The sequence below is a fragment of the Neophocaena asiaeorientalis genome, unplaced genomic scaffold (assembly GCF_003031525.2).
Source record: "Neophocaena asiaeorientalis asiaeorientalis breed wild unplaced genomic scaffold, Neophocaena_asiaeorientalis_V1.1 scaffold692, whole genome shotgun sequence".
NCBI classification, from domain to species: Eukaryota; Metazoa; Chordata; class Mammalia; order Artiodactyla; family Phocoenidae; genus Neophocaena; species Neophocaena asiaeorientalis.
Genome location: NW_020172814.1, coordinates 504,630 through 526,692, shown reverse-complemented (window position 1 = coordinate 526,692; position 22,063 = coordinate 504,630). Strand labels below are relative to the sequence as shown.

The 22,063-nt window shown below is 43.3% G+C and overlaps 1 protein-coding gene across 3 annotated transcripts in view; it reads right to left on the bottom strand.

Moving 5' to 3' along the window:
• Positions 1 to 22,063, bottom strand: part of CREB3L2 (cAMP responsive element binding protein 3 like 2) — a 117,451-nt gene that overhangs the window by 32,604 nt on the left and 62,784 nt on the right. For all 3 annotated transcript variants that reach the window (XR_003002804.1, XR_003002803.1, XM_024741648.1), the window contains exons 2-3: positions 16,998 to 17,214; positions 820 to 995 (exon numbers count right to left, since the gene is read on the bottom strand). Coding sequence is in view for 1 of the 3 variants with exons in the window: in XM_024741648.1 (XP_024597416.1) it covers positions 820 to 995; positions 16,998 to 17,214 (393 nt within the window). In the remaining 2 variants the exon portion in view is untranslated. The remainder of the gene's footprint in view (positions 1 to 819; positions 996 to 16,997; positions 17,215 to 22,063) is intronic.

The following is a 22,063-nucleotide window of genomic DNA, read 5'->3' as shown; positions in this document are numbered from 1 at the left end:
ACGGATGGAAGGTAAGAGCACAGGAGTGGGTTCTCAGCAAAGCCTTAGTGGCCCCACCACTGCTGTGCTACCTTTTCCTGAACAGGTGGACCACTATACCTCGCTCAGAGGAGATCTGACTTAAAGATGGTCAGCAGAGTCATTGTTTATAACCTGTGACTTTGAACTTAAGGAAAGTTAGGACTGGATTCCAATATCTGGAAGAAGATGTACAAGTATGACTCTGGTCCATCACCAGACACTGAAATACCCAAAGAGAAGGTGGAGTAAAACTAAATCCTACTTGCCGTAGGTGTGGAACTGAGCAAGGAAGAAATTCCAGATTTCTTACGTTTTCCACGGGGAATACATTAGGAATTGGTAGGTGGGAGATCCCTGAATTAAGTCAGGGTAACTGAGCACTACACAGGAACTAGCATTCCCTATTGCCACGGCACAGAAAGCCATGGATCACGTCATCATCATAACCACTCCCTTTCCACCGGCTTAAAAATCAGTTCCAGGGAGAATCTTTTTTCCCCATGGATATCTATGTATTTTTAAAATTTTGTAATAGCAATCATAGAAAAAATGAAATGAGACTTGCTACCAATTTTTCTGGAAATGCCTTTAAAGGAAGTGATGTAAGCAACGCTGACACCAAATCAACATATCCTAGATATATACATAAATACATTTTTACATACATACATACATATATAGTTATATATCTTTAAACATATACAACCACTAGCTCCAAAAAGATTAAATGCCTTATTGGAGAATGAGGATCCGTATCTTTTGATCCAATCTGTTTACATGGAGGAAAAATGAGTATACCCCAGCGTTCATTTCCAGAGGGGGTTCCTCCTTTTCAAAAGGGGTAGAGATGGCAGTGATGGTCAGAGTGACAGACGGAACTAGTCCTGAGGGCGGCTCGTCCGTGATTGGCTCTGTCTTGATGGTTGTTGATGGAAAGTCTGTAGATAGGTACCATTTCTCACTCTCCACTTCATCTGTGGGAAAAAGATAAGCACACATGTGAATCTGTTCAGGGCATCAGGTATAAGTAAAACAAATGGCACTGACCTTTCTCCTCAAAAAGAAGCTCCAACAAAGAATTACTGTGGGTAGAATAAAAGGAAATAAAATGAGGATGTGAGAGAGGAGATAAATGGATGAAGAAATGAATGGCAAAGTGAGAATCTATACTTGTATTCACTTGAGTGTAAGGATGCCTAAAGCAACTCTGGAAGGATACATATAAAAGAAAGAAACTAGGCTCTCCAGGCAGAGCAGGAAGGAGACTAGGTGGATGGGGAATAGGATAGGAGAGAGAATTTCAGTGTGTAGTGTTTTATACTTTTTGGTTTTCAAACCAATTAATATATGGAAAGGAAAGAAAGAAAGAAAGAAATGCATTTTAAAATAAGAAGGAAAGAAGCAAATGGTTGACAACCAGGGTCTCAGGAGACAGGACTGGAGACAGGTCTCTGTCCTTCTCCCCAATGGATGGTTATTTGTTTTCTTCTTTTTCTTCTCACTCCCCGTCATTGGTCCTAGTCTGCTTCTCTACAACGCCGCTTATGCCTTACACCTGACCTAGACTTCCAGAATTTTACTTAGCCCTCTAAGAAACTTCAGAGTTTGTAACAGACATCTGCCCCTTGCTGAAATGGATGAAATGCTCATCCAGAGGAAAGGGCAGCATCTTGTCAAGTCTGGTCTTGGCTTGCCTCTGGCTTTCGTGACAATCACAGGCCTGAGGATCACAACAAAGCAACAGCACCGAACAGACAGAAGCACCTCCATCACTCAGTGACATTCTCCTGGGAGCCTGCATGGTACCCTGCATTTCTTACCAAGTTACATCAGAGCAGGTACCTCAGCATAGCCCTGGGAAAGGAGGGAGGAGGGCAGGAAAGGGAACAACAGTAAGAAGGCTGCAAACAGGTGCAGAACGAGAGAAAACAAGTCAGAGATTCCCAAAGTCAGCATTCCTCACCTGTTACCAGTTTTACTAAAGCGAGACTAAAATAAAGCAAAGATATGCTCCCTTGCTTTATGAAAACGTTTAAACGTTTAAACGTTTAAACACACACACACACCAGGTGCTTCATGAACTATTACTGTCCAGGGGAGCAAAGTCATTCACATTATGAATTATTTTACACTCAAGAATTGGGCTCAACTTTTCTTATGAAAAGGTACATGAACATCATTCAGAACTGTCAAGAGGGCAGTGGAAGAGTGGGCACGGAAGCTAAAAACTGAAGTTCGCAATTGTTAAGGTTGTGTTTCTTTTTTTTTTTTTGCAGTACGCGGGCCTCTCACTGTTGTGGCCTCTCCAGCTGCGGAGCACAGGCTCCGGACGCGCAGGCTCAGCGGCCATGGCTTACGGGCCCAGCCGCTCCGCGGTATGTGGGATCTTCCCGGACCGGGGCACGAACCCGTGTCCCCTGCATCGGCAGGCGGACTCTCAACCACTGCGCCACCAGGGAAGGTTGTATTTCATAAGCAACTTCCTTCAAACACAGGGAAAGGTTAGATTCACATGCATCATGGAAAATAATTTTCCCCCAAATCCAATTTCTAATTGACTCAATTAATTATTCCAGCCCCAATTTATTTCCTGAGGTCAAATAAAGACGGGCAAGACTTAGGTTGGTTGAAGGTGTTTGCTTTTAGAGCTGGTTCTATGGAGCTGCTGAGTGCTATGGGGTGATGGAGGATTTCCGTCATTCTCGGGGTGTGCGCCACATCCTGGCCGAGCGGGAGGGGCAGGTAACAAAGGTCCTTTTGAAAGCAGCCAGAGGATGGAGACCACACTGTACTTGATGCAGAACCCTGCTGGGCAGATGGGCCCCCTAGCTCAGCTTGGGGAAGCAACTGGATGAGGAACCAAACGAAGTACCTAACACCACTCCCAGAATGAGCTTAGGCGTGAGGTCTCTGCCACCTGTAAGGAAGACATGCTCAGGACAGATGTGGGGAGGGGCTGGAGAGACAGAGAGAGCACAGATCACATTTTCTCCACTCAGCAATGATGTGTTCATACCTCTGCCTTGTCAACACTTACAGCCTGTCCACACTGAGCAATATTTACCTCTAGCAGAGACTGGAAGAGAGACAGTAAGATGAAATATAGTCTCAGTATATATTAAAATTAACAGTTAAGGAGGCATCCCTGAGGAAAAGGTCACATGCAATTACCAGGGAATGGTGAGATAAGGCCAGATCCCATGGCTGTGTGGTTACAATTACTGTGATGAAACATAATTCACAAGGCACAACAGGTAAAACTAAATACAAAAAGCAAATACAAAATTACAAGCAAAATAGAGACAGGTAATGAAATTAGTTCTTCCAATCTGGCTAAGCCATTCTCAAAGCACACACATTCATAAAATAGGTCAAGATAGTCTATATTCTTTTTTTATTTTTGGTTTTTTGTTTGTTTGTTTTGTTTTGTTTTTTTGCGGTACGCAGGCCTCTCACTGCTGTGGCCTCTCCCGTTGCGGAGCACAGGCTCCGGAGGCGCAGGCTCAGCGGCCATGGCTCACGGGCCCAGCCGCTCCGCCGCATGTGGGATCTTCCCGGACCGGGGCCCGAACCCATGTCCCCTGCATTGGCAGGCAGACTCTCAACCACTGCGCCACCAGGGAAGCCCAAGATAGTTTATATTCTTAATGCTCAGTGTCCTACACCCCCATTTTAAAATTTTTTATATAATCTTTGCTGTATCAGAGATGGAGACTGACGGACAAATAATGATATGTGAACTATGAAACAAAACTTCCCCTGAACTCTTCCAAGAGAAAAGCGCAAGGAAGCTGCCTCTCCTCCCCTGAGCCTTTTGGGGACAAACCACTGGTGCTGCCTTCATGCTTCCATTTCAGTACAGCAATTTATTACTCTACCTTGAAAGATGTTTTTTGAATTAGAAAGAAGTTTAAGGCCATCAACCTCAGATATGTGTTTTTATAGATGAGGAAACTAACATGTAGGTCTAAATCACACAGCAAATATGTGGCAGAACCCAGATCTCCCGATCCATTAAAGAAACAACTAAACATGTAGATAAAGATGTGTGCACAGGGACTTCCCTGGTGGTCCAGTGGTAAAGAATCTGCCTTACAATGCAGGGGATGTGGGTTCGATCCCTGGTCAGGGAAATAAGATCCCACGTGCCAAGAGGCAACTAAGCCAGCGCGCCACAACTACTTAGCTTGCATGCCTCGACTAGAGAGCCTGTGTGCCACAAACTACAGAGCCCATGCACTCAGGAACCTGCGCACAACTACAGAGCCCACGTGCCCTGGAGCCTGCGTGCCAGAACTAGAGAGAAGCCCTGTGCCACAACAAAGAGCCTGTGTGCCGCAACTAAGACCCAATGCGGCCAAAAATAAAATAAAATAAATAAATATTTTTTTTAAAAAGATGTGTGCACAGATATGCTCACTGCAGCATTATTTATAATCAAAAAACACTGAAAGTAACCAAAAGAGCAAAAAGTAAGGGCAAAGTGAATGAATTAGGGTACATCCATACAATGGAAATATTATGCAGCCAGTAATGTTACATGTTTAAACACTTTTTAATAACAAGGCAAAGAGTTATGATAGAATATTAAGGAAAAAACCTGAATATAAATTTATATACTATTAATGAAGAAACTGATAGGAAAAAAAGACTGAAAGGAAATATGTCAAAATAGTAAAAATATCTCTGGAGAATAATTCAGAACATGAGTGACTTTTTTTTTCTCTAGTTTCATACTATTTCTAAATTTCCTATACTGGGAATATATTGTCCCTGGATGATCACACATGGACATGGCCTGCTTCTGCCTGCTCTGCTTCATATTTTATGATGGTAATTATTACATAGACGCCTTAGTGGGTCAAGTGGCCCATTTAGAGTCCCTTGACTTAAGAAGAGTCAATGAGTACCTTAATATATGTTATAAATTGCATAACTGGCTCCAGTTCTTCGTTTGTCCCTCTATCCCTGTCCTTTGCCATGTAATTTTGCAGTGCCCTCCCACTGGGGACTAATCCCTACCCTGGGATTGGCCACATAACTGGCTTTGGCCAAGAGGATGTTAGCTTTGCAACACAAGTAAAGTCTTGAAATGCACTTGTACAACTGAACTTACACACTTGTACCTTTGCCATCACACTTATGAGAAGGATGTGCCAGGACAGTCTACTGATCCCAGAAGGAGGACAGACACATAAATCAGAGTTGCTCCCAGATGAGCCTGGCCAAGATCAGCTAACTCTCAGCCTTAGACGTGTGAGTGAATCTAGCTGAAATCAGCAAAATCACCCAGCTGCCCCTGACCCTCCACGCCTAAATCAGCCAAGCTCCAGCCAAGGCACAGACATGTGACTCTAATAACAAGTGATTGTTGTCAAAGCTAATGAGTTAGTGGTGATTTGTTATGCAGGAGTACAGCTGGCTGATACAATACAGCTGCATGTATATACAAGAAATTAAATCCATGACATCAGAACCTATGGCAACAAATCGTTACACCTTGTTCCCATAATAATTCCTCTAAACCACCAACTGTGAACCATATCAATAAATATTTGTAGATTGACTGACTTGATCTACCAATTATATAATAAAATAAATGATTTCAGTTGAAGAAAGTTAGCCAGTAAGAAGTTCGGTGAGAACATTCCAGTGGCGGTTGAAATTAGAGAAAAAAGCTTTCATTCTGAACTACTAGGTATTGACTTATACTCTGTCCCTCAGTGGATCAAATTGGAGAAAACAAAATGACAAATGTAACCTGTGAGGTAGGGGGTTAACAAAGGATAAAGGGAAAGGGAACCAGCAGAATATGTATTACAATTTTTCTATGTGACCTTATTTTTGTAGTTTTATTTCATTGGCAAAAGATCAGCAGAGCACCATGGCCTAGAACTCAGATGGTTGAGTTATTGATAAAACTGCAAAAACAAGATTCAGTATACACTCTATGTCCAATTTCTAATACTTGAAGCTCAGATAGTGAGTGAATTTTTTTTTTTTTGTAAATTGTATCTATATGCCTTTTAAGTTTCATTTCAGAAGGAAAACATCACCCAATAAGGTCAGTAGTGCACGGTGGGGAGTAAGAAGCACAACCAGCGTATCATCTGATTTTATTTAAACAGCTCCCTGGGCTTCCCTGGTGGCGCAGTGGTTAAGAGTCCACCTGCCAACGCAGGGAACATGGGCTGGAGCCCTGGTCCGGGAGGATCCCACATGCCATGGAACAACTAGGCCCATGCGCCACAGCTACTGAGCCTGCGCTCTAGAGCCCGCAAGCCACAACTGCTGAGCCCGCGTGTCACAACTACTGAAGCCCGCGCACATAGAGCCCGTGCTCCACAGCAGGAGAGGCCACTGCAACGAGAAGCCCGCGCACTGCAACAAAGAGTAGCCCCGGCTCGCCGCAACTAGAGAAAGCCCGTGCACAGCAACAAAGACCCAACACAGCCAAAAGTAAATAAATAAAATAACTTTATAAAAAAATTAAAAATGAAATAAAATAAACAGCTCCCTATCAAAGGTCAAACTCGACTGGCAAATTTCCTCGTCATCACCACTTAGCTGTCAGCAAGAAAATAAAAACAAGCCACTGTCTCATGGCGATGAATCCTTCATATCCAAGGATGAAATGGAGCAGCTATGAGCAATGGAGCTAGATGCTGAGATTACCAAGATAGCGGCTAAAAACCCCACAAACCAAAACTAACATAGAGGCAACACCAAAATGCAGGTCCTCAATCATTTCCATATGTGCTGCGTAAATAATGGCACTGAATAGATACTGATTCCTGGGAAGGGAAAAAAGATTAAACTCTAAATTGGGAGTAGGTAGTATCTTTATAAATATGTCTCATATATGTGTGTGTGTTTTATATATATATACACATACACTCATTTATATATGGTGTGTCTGTGTACTTTTAAAAAGAGAAATCACATAGGACAAATGCCACTTACATGATATACACATATATGTACCCATTAGCTATTTACATAATATGTCTAAAGTAAAAAGGAAATTTTTGTAAATTAAAGAAGTATGCCTCATCTAAATCCTTCAGCATTTGATAACTGTGTTTGCCCTTTGAAAAATTTCAAAGGAGCTGGCAAATCTTGGCCGATTTTTGATGTAAACAACTCTTAAAGAAAAATGCTAAGGCTGGGTTCTGGAGGCTGGGAGAGGGGCAGGAATGCAGTTGAATATGTCAGAATCATATTAAGCTGTAGCCCACTGCATGTTCAGACAGAAGGTAGGCGCCTGCCTGCCCAGAGTCCCCTCCCTGAGTGCCTGGACCCTGAAATCTCCTCCAGTGGTGAGTGGCATGAAGAAGTGTTGAAAATAGTAAAAATAGCAAACACTGAACTGTGAGTGTTTACTATGTACTAAGCATTATTCCAAGTGCTTTAGATATATATTAATTAATTTAATCCTAAGAGTGACCCTGGAAGGCATGTACTATGATTACCCTCATTTTATAGACAAGGACACTAAGAGATTAACTCCCTCACCCTACGTTACCCAGCTGGTATACGGCCAACCTGGGATCCACACCCAGGCAAACCAGACCCACAGTCCTGCCCCTGGCCCCTCTAGCATACTGCTTTGCAAGAGATCAATGATGAAACAGATCTCTAGCCAAAAGTGAGCATTCTTCAATTAATGTTATTTTGAGCCCATAATTAGCCACTACAAAAGGTACAATATTGGTTCTTTCTATACTTCTCACCTTCGTTTATATGGACTCCTAATCCAATGTTCCTGAGGTTAAGAATTCCAGTTTAACACCAGCAAATAAGAGCTGAAGTGTTCTGAGAGCTCACTGTGTGCCAGTCACCGTTCTAAATGTCTTCACGTATTTACACAGGTTTCTGTGATGGATGCGATTTCTCTTGTACACCTCCCTCACTCCATGCCTTCTGTGCTTGTGCTTACAGAACCTCTTTCCCTTACTCTGGTGTTCATATTGTGGCCAGTTGATAAACTATGTATTTAATTATGTGGTAATTTACATAGGGCAATAATAACAAGTGCTAATATGTATTTAGTGTTTACTAATTGCCAGGCGCTGTTATAAATGTTTAGTACATACTAACTCATTTACTCCCCCCAACAACAGCACAAGGTTAAGTATTATTACTATTATTCCCATTTTAAAGATCAGGAAAGGGCTTCCCTGGTGGCGCAGTGGTTGAGAGTCCGCCTGCCGATGCAGGGGACACGGGTTCGTGCCCCGGTCCGGGAAGATCCCACATGCCGCGGAGCTGCTAGGCCCGTGAGCCATGGCCGCTGAGCCTGCGCGTCCGGAGCCTGTGCTCCGCAACGGGACAGGCCACAACGGTGAGAGGCCCGTGTACCGCAAAAAAAAAAAAAAGATCAGGAAAGAAACACAAGAGTTGAGCCACTTGCCCAGGATCACACCATTAGTAAGTGGCAGAGCCCAGATTCCAATTCAGGCAAATTGATTCCAGAGATGAATCGCTATACTCCATCCGTGTTCTGCATTTGGCATCTCAAGTCTTCCCATAGGATACTGTGTTTAAAGTATTCGTTGAATAAATATCTGTAGAGCAAATGACCGATTTCAAAAGATTTACTTAGTATATATATGCAAAAAACCCTTGTGTGTACATTTCTTTTCCTTCATGAAAATTAATGACTCTTACCCATGAATAGAGTAAGTTTAACGCTAGATAGCTGTACATATTGCTTTCTTATACCATTCTAGCATTGCAGTGGCCAGGCAAACGAAGAAGTCATGATTTCACTTCTAAAAGGGGGGAAAGCATCATTATTTTCTTAACCTGTTAGAAAAAGAAAATAAAAGGTAATCTCAAAAGGAAGATGAATAGCAAAAAAGCATTCACCACTAGCCCAGGCTTCAGACTCGGAAAGGAAGGCTGTTCCTCTGCTTGTCTATCCCAAGCACATCAGGTTCTTTCTGTAGCGCATCCATGTGAGGGGACCCAGCTACTCTCTGTAGGGAGATGACAGACACATCTGCCTTTTTTTTACCCTAGAATCTACCCCTCTAAGACAGCTCAGACCCATGCTCTTGTCAGCTCAGACCCATAGCTCTAATCAAATGTGATGAAGATACAGCTATTTATCATCTCTCTGTGACTTTCTTTCCCAGGTCCCACGGCCTTGGAATATTTCAACGTCAAGAGGTCTTCCCACTGCAAACAGGAAACCTAAGTCACCCATGACTCATCTCTACCCTTTATTCAGCAAACCCGATGGTATGCTAATCCTGCTCTGGGTTTCATCTAATCCTTTCAAAATCCATTTTTTCTTTGCCATGGATGGTACATGCCTTTCTGTTTCTCCCTGCATTGCTATATCCATGCACACCTTCCCTGCTCTGGCATCATCAGCCACGAGACACCATTTTCTTCTTCTAGACTCCAAAAAAAACACCATCCCACTTTCCTAAGGCCTTGTTTCCCATCAAATGCTGAGTCTCCGCCTTCCATCAGGCTACCTCATACCAGCAGCATCTGTTCATGTTTAGCTCACAGATTATTGTTTTCATTCCCACCTATGAAAACAGCTCCTTAAACTTAGGATATCCACACTAAGCCAATGTACCCAGCCATCACTTGCCCTACTCACTCTAGAAGTCTAACCAGGCTAACCTGAAGGAAGATGATTATTATTTATGTGCTGGTCCCACCCTCTCTAGACCTGGAAGAGCCACAGTTATAGTCCTTTATTCCACCCAAAATAAAGTTACCTTGACTTGTGCATGGTGCCAGTAGATCACTTCTGTATTAGTATATTTTATGCCGAGTCTGTTGATATTCTATATATTTCCAACTTGGTTCTTATATCATCTCGGAGGATAGGGGCCATGTCTAGTTCTCTCTGAACAGCCTTCATCCAGCACTACTAAGTTTCTTCTTTAGGAAGAAGACTGAAATTAACTAACAAAGCAAATGAATACCTAGCCTCCCAATTTAATTACAAAGGAACATGACCAAAATAGAGTAACTCATGAAGATACCCTCCAGGTGGTGAGGTGCAAGACTTGGTCATTCACATATAAGCTTTTTATTCTTCAGTCTACTTGGAAGCTTCTGCTTATCTCTTTATAACCTCTTTATTTTTTTTTTTTTTAAAGAACAGAAAACCGTGCTTAGCAGCCTTAATCATGGGCAGAAATGAACGAGCTGAATGTAGGATGTCTTTCTGGTGGTTCTGAGGGTCGAGCACACATTCCTAGGACTGGCTCCTGTGGTTGCCAAACGATGTGAAGTCCTTTAACTCAAGTGTTTCAGAGAAGGCTACAGTCAAATTCAGCCCTGAAGACAGATGACTCCTGTGTAATCTTAGACTAGTGTTTCTCAACCTTCTTTTGGTCACAGACTCTTTTGAGGATCTAAAAAAATTATAAATGTTCTCAGCAGGAAAACTGACAAATGTTGACAGTCCAAAATTTTGCATATAATTTTAGGGGTCTACAGTCCATCTGAAGAACATGATACACTAACAGGATAAGAACACCTACATTTGCCCAATATAGTTGGCCTGGGGTTCAAGGAGGGAGGAAGAGGGAAAAGAAAGAGTGAGCAAAGAAAGAACAAGGAAGGAAGGAAGAAGGGAAGGAAAGAAGGATGATGGTGGGAAAGAGAAAGAGAGGAGAAAAGGGAGTAAGAGTGAGGAAAAAAAAGAGAAATCCAATAAACTGAGAGAGCGTCTGTGCTTGAGCTGTTCAGCTTATCACTTTGTTTCAGGCTTGGAAGCAATTACAGAAGAATGGCATTTAATCTCAGTAAAACTGGACAAGAAGATTGGAATCATTGGCTTTCTGAGATATAATGAAATAATATCCATCACTAGAAACAAGAATTCCTAGTTTTGCTTAAGCTGTTTAAACAATGCAGAAGATGAAGAAGATGAAATTTAATGCAAACAGCAATTTTTAAATGTTGCCTATTTATGCGTTGCCTGAAGGACTATCATCCTCCTCGATCAGGAAGGCAAACTGCTTAAGAGAGCACTGACTCCAGAGGGAACTTTGTGAATTAATACTCCCTTAAGGCGGATGCAAATTGGGGTTCAAATGAATCAAATAATTCTGTTCCCAAACATTTGTATATCCACAGAAAAACAACTGAAGCCAGGAACTCGACAAAGCCTTCCAGGGCAAGTTCCTCATCCATTCATGCACAGTGCCTACCTTTGATTTCACACATCCCAGAGGGTTCCTATCCATGTTCATTATCCCCTACTTATAAAAGTACTTTTGCTGGGACTTCCCTGGTGGTCCAGTGGTTAAGACTCTGTGCTTCCACTGCAGCGGGCACGGGTTCGATCCCTGGTTGGGGAACTAAGATCCTGCATGCTGTGTGGCTAGAAAAAAACAAAAGCTGGCATAGAAAGCTTTTACTCAGAGAGAAACCGGTACTTAACAAAGATGAACTGTGGATCAGAAACTCTCTGCAAAATATATCTGACCCACTGTACCTATTCTCAGCAAATTACCAGCACGGCCTATTGCAGTGCTGACTTAAAATGTTGCACAACCTAAAAGTTGAGAATCATGTTTCATTCGGCGGACTTTCTGAGGGCTTAAGCCTGGAAAAGAGCCTCTCCGATAACTCTGAGGGACTGCTCCGAAGAGGTGAGGGAGGAGCCGGGATATACAGGACTCTTTGCAACAAAAACCAGGTAGCCGGAACGTCAAAAGATTACTGTTTATTAAAGAAAACCGGACACCTCAAGGAAATGAATTTAGCATTTTTCTCTGTGTGGGAATACGCAAGAGTCTGGGCTCATTGAAATCATCCCTTTGATATGCACCAGAACTATCTAGGGCCAGGATCCTGCTTTTTTCCATACTGAATCCCCTTGGGGTGCACAGTCTGGCTGACAGCTTGATGGCCACAACATCTTTTGTTTATTGATACAATACGGCAAGCGACACATTCTTCGTGCACAGCAGTATAGCACCTCTAAACAGAAGGAGGGGCCAGATGGGGGGAACTGAATGGTGTGTGCTTTGGTCTAATGATAAGAAAGCTTCCTGGAAAAGACTGACTGATCATTTCTCCCCACACTAAGCTATCAGTATAGGTGGCACCTATGAGTTCCTTTATGCTGCATTTATACTGATTAGCATTAAAAAAGCAAAGAAATAGTGTTATTGGGAAGAGAAAGGGACCCTCAACTTTTGGAAACCTGCTTATTTGCAATCATTTTAGTCGGGGTCTTGGTTTAGAAGAATCAATGTCCTAGCCCTCTGCCCACTATGTGCTTCCCTCCAACCATCACCACTGTTTCAACTCTACTCAACGCTTTAGGGCCCAAACGAAATTCTGCCTTGTTCATGCAATTCTTCCTGTGATCTTCACTGGGCGTACGCTCTGAACTTCTAGTTTCTTTCCCTCTTGGGACACTGCTCATATTCAGTCTGATCAAGTATTGGGGTACAAGGCATTTTCCCTAGAGTCTGGGTGTAAGTTTTACCATCGTTGTCTCACAAGTATCTACGACAGTGCTTGACATACAGTAAGTGTTCAACAAACACGGAAGTGAAGGGGAAAGTTGCCCAGATTGTTTCGGCCAGCTCTAATCTGCATAGTCTAGAAACAAGGCTGCTGAATGGCTGACTAGCTCCACAGATGATAACTAAATACAATATAGGTATTGCTATATTGTTATCACACTCCTGACACAGGGCCTCTGCACTTGCCGTTTCCTCTGCCTAGAAGCCTCTTAGACATACACCTAGTTCTTTCCCTCATCTGCTGATCTTTGCTCAAATACTACCTTCAAAGAAAGGCCTTCCCTGTCTATCCTATTTAAAACCTCAACTCCCCCACTGCTATGGTTTGAATGTTTGTGTCCTCCCAAATTCATATGCTGAAATTCTAATGCCCAAAGTGATGGTAATAGGAGGTAGGGCCTTGGGGAGGTGATTAGATCATGAGGGTGAAGCCCTCTGTAATGAAATTAGTGCCCTTATAAAAGAGACCCCACAGAGCTCCCCAGCACCTTCCACCATGTGAGAACACAATGAGAAGTCTGCAACCAGAGAAGGTTCTCCCCCAACCATGCTGACACCCTGATCTCAGACTTCCAGCCTCCAGAACTGTGAGAAATATATTTCTGTTGTGTATAAGCCACCCAGTCTGTGGTATTTTGTTATGGCAACTTGAATGGATTAAGAAACTACCCCCTCCTCCAACATCTCCCTATTTTTTTCTGATTTATTTTTCTGTATATCACTGATCACCATCGAATACATATATATAGTTTACTTCTTTACTTTTTCTTATTTCCTATTCCCCCCTCACATCCTAGAATATAAACTCCATGAAGCAGAGATCTTTATAAATTGTGTTCAGTCTTTATCCCCCAGTGCTTAGGATAGTCGGTGGCAGATTAAGCACAAAGTAGGTGCTCAGGGAATAGCTAAGGAATGAATTTTTTAAATGAATCACAAAGCACCTGTAAAATACTTACCTCTACTTGGCACTGTGCTTGATCCTGCAGAAGACAACTGCTAGCAGCCAGGAAACTGTAACCTGATCAAATACCTGCAGCCCAGCATGTCTGCACAGTGATGGGGCACGCAGAGCAGGTGTCTCCCCTGATGTATCACCAAAGGCTGGGAACATGCTTCATTCAGTCTCCTACACCTTCTCCCTTAACAACTCAAGAACCACTAGGAGAATGAATGGCTACACTGTAAGGCACTGATAACATGTGATAAAGGAGTTCAGACATGGAAGAAGCCAGTTTATAGACATCACTATGAGAAGAAGTGTGGTGGTCAGCTTCTAAGACATCCCCCCAGTGGTCCTGTTTTTCTGGCATTCCCATCCTTATATGGTCCCCAGCCACAAGGAATCAGGACTCCCCTGTGTGACTGACAGAATAACTTCCACAGCTGGGTCAGAAAAAGTATTTCAGCTCCTGCCTTGGTGTCTTGGCTCTCTCACTCTTTGGAAGGCGCCTATGCTCACCACTACACCACCAACGTATCCCTCACTCTTTGGGAAGCCAGCTCCCATGCTGTGGTGATACTCAAGCAGCGCCATGGAGAGGAACTGATTCACTAGCATCAACTTGCCAGCTATGTAATGGAACCACCTTAGAAGTAGATCTTCTAATCCTGGAAAAGTCTTCAGATAACTGAAGCCTCAGCCAACATCCGATTTCAACCTCATGAGAGATCCTGAACCATGTGGACAAAGAATTCCACCTGCCATATCAGCAAACAAAGGATGTTGTAGCCATCAAGCCCTCAGCCACTGCATCTGTCCCCAGCTGTGCACCCTGAGGGGATTCAGGATGGGAAAGAACAAGATACTGGTCTTAGATAGTTAAGGTGCACATCAGAGGAATGATTTCAATGAGCCCAGACACTTGCATCTTCCTATACAGAGAAAAAATGGTAAATTCACTAACTTGAGATGTCTGGGTTTTTTTAATTAACAGTAATCTTTTGATGTTCTGACTACATGGTTTTTGTTGCAAAAACTCCTATATATCCTGGCTCCTCCCTCACCTCTTCCGAGCAGTCCCTCAGAGCTATCTGAGAAGCTGCTTCCCAGGCTTAAGTCCTCAGAAATTCTGCCAGATAAAAAAACATAATTCTCAACATTTTTTTTCAGTCAACAAACAGAGGCAGCTAAGTGAGCCTGTCCTGAATTCCTGATCCACAGAAATCATGAGAGGTAATGAATGATTACTACTGCTTTAAGCCACGAATTTGGGGAGATCTGTTACACAGCAGTAGATAACTAATACAAGAGGTATCAGAAATGACTTCCACAAAGGAAGTAGGGCTTGAAATAGAGACATCAAAGGAATTGTAGGAATAACAGAGGCAAAGCAGTAAAGAGAATACAGGGAAAACCATGAGCAAAGGCAGATACAAATATTAAACAGAAACCATACCCATACAGAATCTCAGGATTGGAAACAAATCTTAAAAGTCAATTTAGTCCAACCTTTCATCTAGTGCTAGAGTCTACTTTAAAAATAAAACAACTGGGCTTCCCTGGTGGCGCAGTGGTTGAGAGTCCGCCTGCCGATGCAGGGGACACGGGTTCGTGCCCCAGTCTGGGAGGATCCCGCATGCCGCGGAGCGGCTGGGCCCGTGAGCCATGGCCGCTGAGCCTGTGCGTCCGGAGCCTGTGCTCTGCAACGGGAGAGGCCACAACAGTGAGAGGCCCGCATACCGCAAAAAAATAAAAAAAAATAAAAAAAAATAAAACAACTAAGGCAGGGACTGCATGAATTTATCTAAGCTAAAACCCAGAAGAAGGCTGAGTCCTTACAGTGGCCCTCTGTGTAATGATAAAATGAGGAGTATTTAGTCATAACAGAGACCATATTCCTGCATTTGAACTGAGGTCATTCCTGGAAGTGATTTAATAAGAAATTGAGGGGGAAGGAAGATGGAGTACAGAGGAGGGGAGAAGAAAGACAAAAAGGAGGAGAAGCAGAAGAAACAGAAGCAGGAGGAGGAAAAGAAGGGGATCAGGAAGAAGAACAATAACAGCTCTACAACAACAGAAGATGAAAGAGAAAACACTGATTTATTGAAATGCTGTGTGGTGGGCACTGTCCTAAGTTCTTTAAACACATCATCTCATTTTACCCTCACAACAGCTCCAAAACCTCAAATTATTTTAGCTCTACTTCTTCCCTTCCTTCCCAGGAGTCTTCCCCTCACCCTGTTCTCCAGATTTGAGGTAGAGAAAGTGGACAAACCACAGAGAGGAAGGATTAAATCATCATGCATCTGACCTCTTGTCAGGAAAAATCTGAGAATACAGTTAAGGCTCTAGAGGGTCCAATCAAGAAAGAATCCACCCACATATTTGGGGCCTTCCCTTTACTGAGGATATAAGGCCAGATTTCCTGGGCTGCTGGTCAGCAAACCTCTAATCAAAGGAAGAATAGATCTGAGATGGGAAAGAAAAAACCTAGAGCATTCTCTGTCCCAAGATATGATGTTTTACTGATCCCAAAGTTGGTTCTTTTAGAGGCCAGTAGTAGACCTAAGAACCCCAACTGGACGAGGGATTCCTCCACAAAACTAATAGCCTATTTGTGAAGTTGATAGGAAGCATTTGCCTTTGACCCAAAGAAGCAGGAGGGAGCTTGCTCTGTAGGTAGCCATTTCACAAGATGTTGCCATGTGTACAGTGGTATAGGAAGGGAGGGGGACATCCAGGTCAAGCCAGAGGATATCAAGTTAGTGACCATCTCCCACACTTTTCATCCTCCTGGGAGAAGAGAGCATATGTCAAACTAGTATTAGAGAATATAATTTTCAAAACTTAACTCAAGATACTAAAATAGCTGATTATACTTCTAGGAAAACAAACATAGAAAATTAAATTTTAAAAGTATACATACAGCCTATACCAATTAAAGGCCTATGGATTAATAGTCAAAACATCTGAACATCTCTAAGGTCAGGAAAACTAAACCTTTAACACATACCATACTAATGGCATTGATAATGGACACGAAAGGGTAACCAATGAAAAAAGTCGTAGGGATGCTAGACAAGATCTCCTATACATGGGGTCGATGAAACATGCTGAAAATAGGTTAAGAGGATGCCCAAGAAGTGTTTACGGAAAGAATGGTCATAAAAATGATTTCTCAGAAAAAAAAATGGCATGACCTCTGAAACAATGGATGTACTGGAATTATCAACCAGATAGGCCAACTTGATTTGCAAAAGGATGCTTTGCTGCCCAGTCCACAGGGTCAGAGAAAGCAATTAGTACCATTCAGCTCTAGCAAATTCCCAGAGCACACAGTCTCAGGTAGAGAGAGGTATTCTGTGTCTCTTTGCATTTCCCCATGGCCCAAGCACAAGGCCACACACAGCAGGTATGTGGCTGAAGGGGGCGCTAATGATAACACACACTCCACACCCTCAAGGAGGTCAGAGACAAAGGTGCCGAGGTCCCAGCTGCTTCCCCTGCCCTGGGTTTACCATCATTGAAGCTGTCACTGGCGGTGACGTGGGCGAACGGTGACTGGGCCCGAGGCTCCTCACACAGGGAGTAGCTGTGCTCAGCCTGAATGAGAGGTGCCGGGGACGTTGGGGACGGCTCTACCTCCATCGACACACTCTTCTCTGAGAGGAAAGGGTCATTCAGGAGCTGGCCCAAGACGTTCTGGGAAAACTCATCCAGCAGCTCCGAGAAGTGCTACAAGAAACAAAGGAGGAAGGACTCAGTTTCTCTTAACCATGATCTGACATTTACACACATGTTCTAAAGCAAAAATATCATCCACTGCTTCAGATGAAGTCCCTTATACACAATGTCCAGTTATCTGTTGCTGTGTAGCAAACCACCCCAAAGAGTGGTGGCTTACAACAGCCAAGAGTTACTATCTCTCACCACTCTGTGGGTTGGCTGGGTGGATGTGCTGATTTCACCTGGGTTCACTGACAAAGGCACAATGAGCTGGAAGGCTGGAGGGGGCTGGGCCGGGACACTGGACACCTGGGCCTTTTTCTCAAAGAGGCTCTAGCAGGCTGGGAGCCCTCATAGGATGGTAGAGATGTTCCCAAAGGGAGAAAACCAAAGCTGCATGGCCTCAGAGGTCACACATCATCACTCCCTCCACATTCTTCAGGTCAAGGCAAGTGACAACGCCAGCCCAGACTCATGGGGTAGGAAAATATACACCACCTCTTGACCAGAGGAACTGCAAAATCACATCACAGGCAAGTGTAAACAGGATGGCATGACTCACTCGGGGCCATCACTGGAACTATCCACCACATTTTGCATTGGGAATATTTTAAAATAAGCTACCTTGTATTTTTGAAGCATGGAAGTGTTATTTATAGCCAAGTGCCAAGTTCAAAGGCATCAGAGGCAGCTTCCCTCTATTCTCCCAAGTACCTGGACTTTGTCCCTTTCTAGTTTTTCCTTAATCTCCTTAATCTCTTCTCATCTTCCATCTCCAACAGCAACACCTCCCTACCCACCGCCATGCCATGACAATGATACAGAAATGGTCTATACATATATTCACAGGGAGTCCTATATCCCTCGTTCCATGGTCCCACATTAAAGGACTGTAGCCCCATCTACTCTCCCTCACTGATAGGGGGATGTTCATGATATGAGGGTCTGTAGAGCTGAGTTTTTCAACCTCAGCACTACTGACATTTTAGATGGGTGATTCTTTGTTATGGGGGGTCAGGGTTGTTCTGTGCATTGTAGGATGTTTAGCAGCATTCCTGGCCTCTACTCACTACATGCCAGTAGCACTCCCCTAGTTGTGAAAACCAAAAATGTCTCCAGCCATTGTCAAATGTCCCTTGGCCAGGGCCAGGGGGGTGGGGGTGGGGGTAAGGGGAAGATCACCCTTGGTTTAGAACTACTGCAGTAGAGTATATTAAAAATAATTATAATATAATTTAATTTAAAATTTCACTTGATACTGTTAGAGCCACTTCTACCTTCTTAATGTTCCCTGAGTCACAGACCAACAGGTGTCATCCTTATCGATTAAACTTTAGGGACACCTCTGGAATAGAAAGGAAGTTAGGAAAGCAGGTCCAGCAATAAGAGAACTGATTGCAAATGGTGATACTTGGGGTAGACAATGAAAACTCTTGGGATTTGCAGAGCAACTAAGTCCTACCATTGAACTGAAGTGTCAGTGAAGGTGTTATGAAAATGAATGCAGCTTGGGGAAGCGGGGGGCAGGTGGTAACCCTAAGGTTAGAGCTCTAATATTAGGATAGTTGTAGGGCAGAACTTCTGCTTTTGTAAAGGAGAGAAGCAGACAACAGGGAGGAGGCCTTGCAGGCTAGGTCCTTAAGGCAGAGTTAGATTGCTGGGTTTCACCAACAGCACAAACATGAGCTATGGCTGCATCTCATCAGGACAGAAGGCAGAGAAGCCACAGGCCTTGGGCACATCCTAATAGGCATGGGTCATCTGTGAGAACAAGACAGGGTGGTTGGGAGAGGGTTCTCTGTATACAAACATATTTAGAACTGAAAGGTCCTTAGAAGCATCTAAGGCAAGAATTCCCAGATGCCAACTGTCTGCTTCACAATCACCAGAAGAATTTTGTTGTAGTTGTTTTATAATGGAATATTTCAAGCATTCAGAAAAATTAGAGAAAATAGAACCATAAATAATTACGTGTAGATTCCTTTTTAAAAAATTATTTTTCCACATTGTTACTGGAACATTTTTTCTTTACTCTTTCTTTCTTTTTTAAAAAATAAAACATGAAGCTCCTATCCAATCCCCTTCTTTCCTCTCAGAGTTAACTACTACCCTGAACTTGGTGTTTATTTTTCCCATCTAGGACTTTACACTTTTACTACATAAGTATGTTTCTATTACAAACATACGGACTTTTTAAACTTTAAGGAAACAGCACCATACTTCACACCTCCTCTGCAAATTTCTTCTTGCAAAAAACTTTTTAGGCTTATTCATGTTTACATGTGTAGCTCTATTTCATTCAGTTCAATTTCTGAATTGTATTACATTGTACTTATCCATTTCCTCTTGAGGGACATTTAAAGATTTTTTTCATATATGCTATTGTAATAAACATTATTGAACATAAAGGGAAATTTTAAAACATACCAATCCTATGACCCATCATCAGAGCTTTTGACTTAGTAGGTCAAAGACAACCATATAAAAACCACCACTACCACCCGTGATTCTAATGTTCATGTCAGTTTTTCAACCATTGAAGGTTGACCGCATCTCCACTCACCACCTCTCTCCCTACACCACTTTACAATTAAGTCCCTGGAAGTTTACAAAGTCACTGGAAGTTTACAAAGTCCCTAGAAGTTTGGACATGCTCAAGGTCAGAGAAAGATTCATGGATTTTGCAGCCATCATGTGCTAAACTTTAGATAGGTCCTGTGGATATAAAGTAATAAAGAAGAAGACAGAAAAAACCCTGTCTTCCTTGAGCTGATCATGTAGACCAGTGCTTTTCAAACTTTTATGTGCATATGAATCACCTGGGGATCTTAAGGCATAGATGCTGATTCACAAATCTAGGTGGGCCCGAGATTCTGCATTACTAATCAAGCTCCCAGGTAATGCTGCTGGCCCATGGACCGGACTTTGCATGGCAAGGAGTGGAACAGCTTCAAGGCTAAGACTAGGATGCAGGTTTCCTGACTCTCTGATAACATGAAGCCAGGGTCTGATTCCGTAAGCGGCTCCCCAAAGACAAATTTACTGGTTACCTGAGGGTGAATATTCTGCAAGCGTTTGATGGAATTCTTTTCAAGACCAAAATTAAGGAAACAAGAAGAGAAATAAATGACACAATGTAAAATGCAAAAGCAAGACTTGAACTCACAACCCCTGCATTCCCAAGCTACAATTCTGTCCCTGTGCTGCAGTGTCAGCCCTTGCCAGCTATGCTGGCCCATCTCAGCCTCTGGAATCCTGAGGCAAGGCTCTCTTTGATTGCCGGGGCTTTCCCATGGAAGTTGGCCATGCTGGGCTGCTCTGCTGACACCATTTTCTTTCTCCTGAGCAGCACTGATGAATGTTTTCATGAACATCCCCTGGATAACCAATAATAAACCTTCTCTAACTCTGCTAACCATCCCTGACCTCCCCTTACTTTGGATTTTGTAGTGATTATCATGTCACCAAACAATTTAGTCCTAAATGACAGGGAGTCCTGAAGAACTCATGGTTGTTAAAAAGTGCATTATGGGGCTTCCCTGGTGACACAGTGGTTGAGAGCACGCCTGCCGATTCAGGGGACACGGGTTCGTGCCCCGATCCGGGAAGATCCCACATGCCGCGGAGCGGCTGGGCCCGTGAGCCATGGCCACTGAGCCTGCGCGTCTGGAGCCTGTGCTCCGCAACGGGAGGGGCCACAACAGTGAGAGGCCCACATACGGCCAAAAAAAAAAGTGCATTATGACAACCTTTCCTCTGGAAAAAGAAGCTCCTCAGAAGAAGGGAGCAACTGTGCTTAACCACCACCCACACCGAGGAACTCAGCAAAGTGGTGAGCACTGAGAAGGTCCCAGAGAGACACTTGTGCGTCTTTGGGGTCCCAAGGATACGCCCAACTTGTCCCAACCAGACGCTGTGACTCAGCCCAGCAAATTAGCTCCAGCTGGGTCTCCTTGGCAGCTATGGGCTCTGGGGCTCAGCAGACAGGTCAAGCTCCCACTGCTTGTGCAGGAACCAGGCCAGAGTCAGACCATCTTTAATGCCAGTGAGAGAGGGGCATATGGTCTTGGAGGCCGAAGACCAGAGAAAGAAGCAAAGTGAGCCTCAAAGAGGGAGGCTTTCTGCCTACAAACACTTTAGCAAAGGACTAGTCATGTAGTAGTTCAAGGGCTATGAAATGTCAGTTGAATTCTTTCAAAGACATGGCATAATAGCATTTTACCGTTTTGCCTAAGAGTTTCATCAAGCTTTATGGGTTTATAATACTTTCACAGCTTTCGCCTCAACCAATGCTCACATCAGTCCTGGGAAGTTGGCTTTAAACCCACTGTCCAAGGTCTCAGTCACCTACTGTTTGAGCTTCGCCTTGAACACAGATCCTCTTATTGCAAACTGACCGAACTTTCCCCACATTATTTCTCCTAGGAAAGAAGTATCGAGCTTTACAACCCAACGGCTTGGAGAAGTTCTAACCTGGATGAAAACACGATGCTGATGCTGGTCATTAATGAAGATGTTGATAGGATCAGGTGGTAGGCTCATCTGATGGACTTAGTGCTTCACATATTAGATTTTCAGAAAATGAGCTAAGTGTTTTGCTATAAGGTAGGCATGTCTCCATGTATAGATGAGAAAACTGGGGCTCAGGGTGGTTAGGTACGTTGCCTAAGGTTGGAGATGCATAATTGAATTAATATTCCATCCCAAGGCTAGCCAGTTCCAAAGCCCATGTACTTTCTACCACGGAATGCTCCATCATTTAAGTCAGCCTCTAAAGCTGACATGTAGTATAGACTGGATTTTAAAAAACAAAAGACAGACTCACTGACAGTCCATCCACTCATCCATTATGAACACA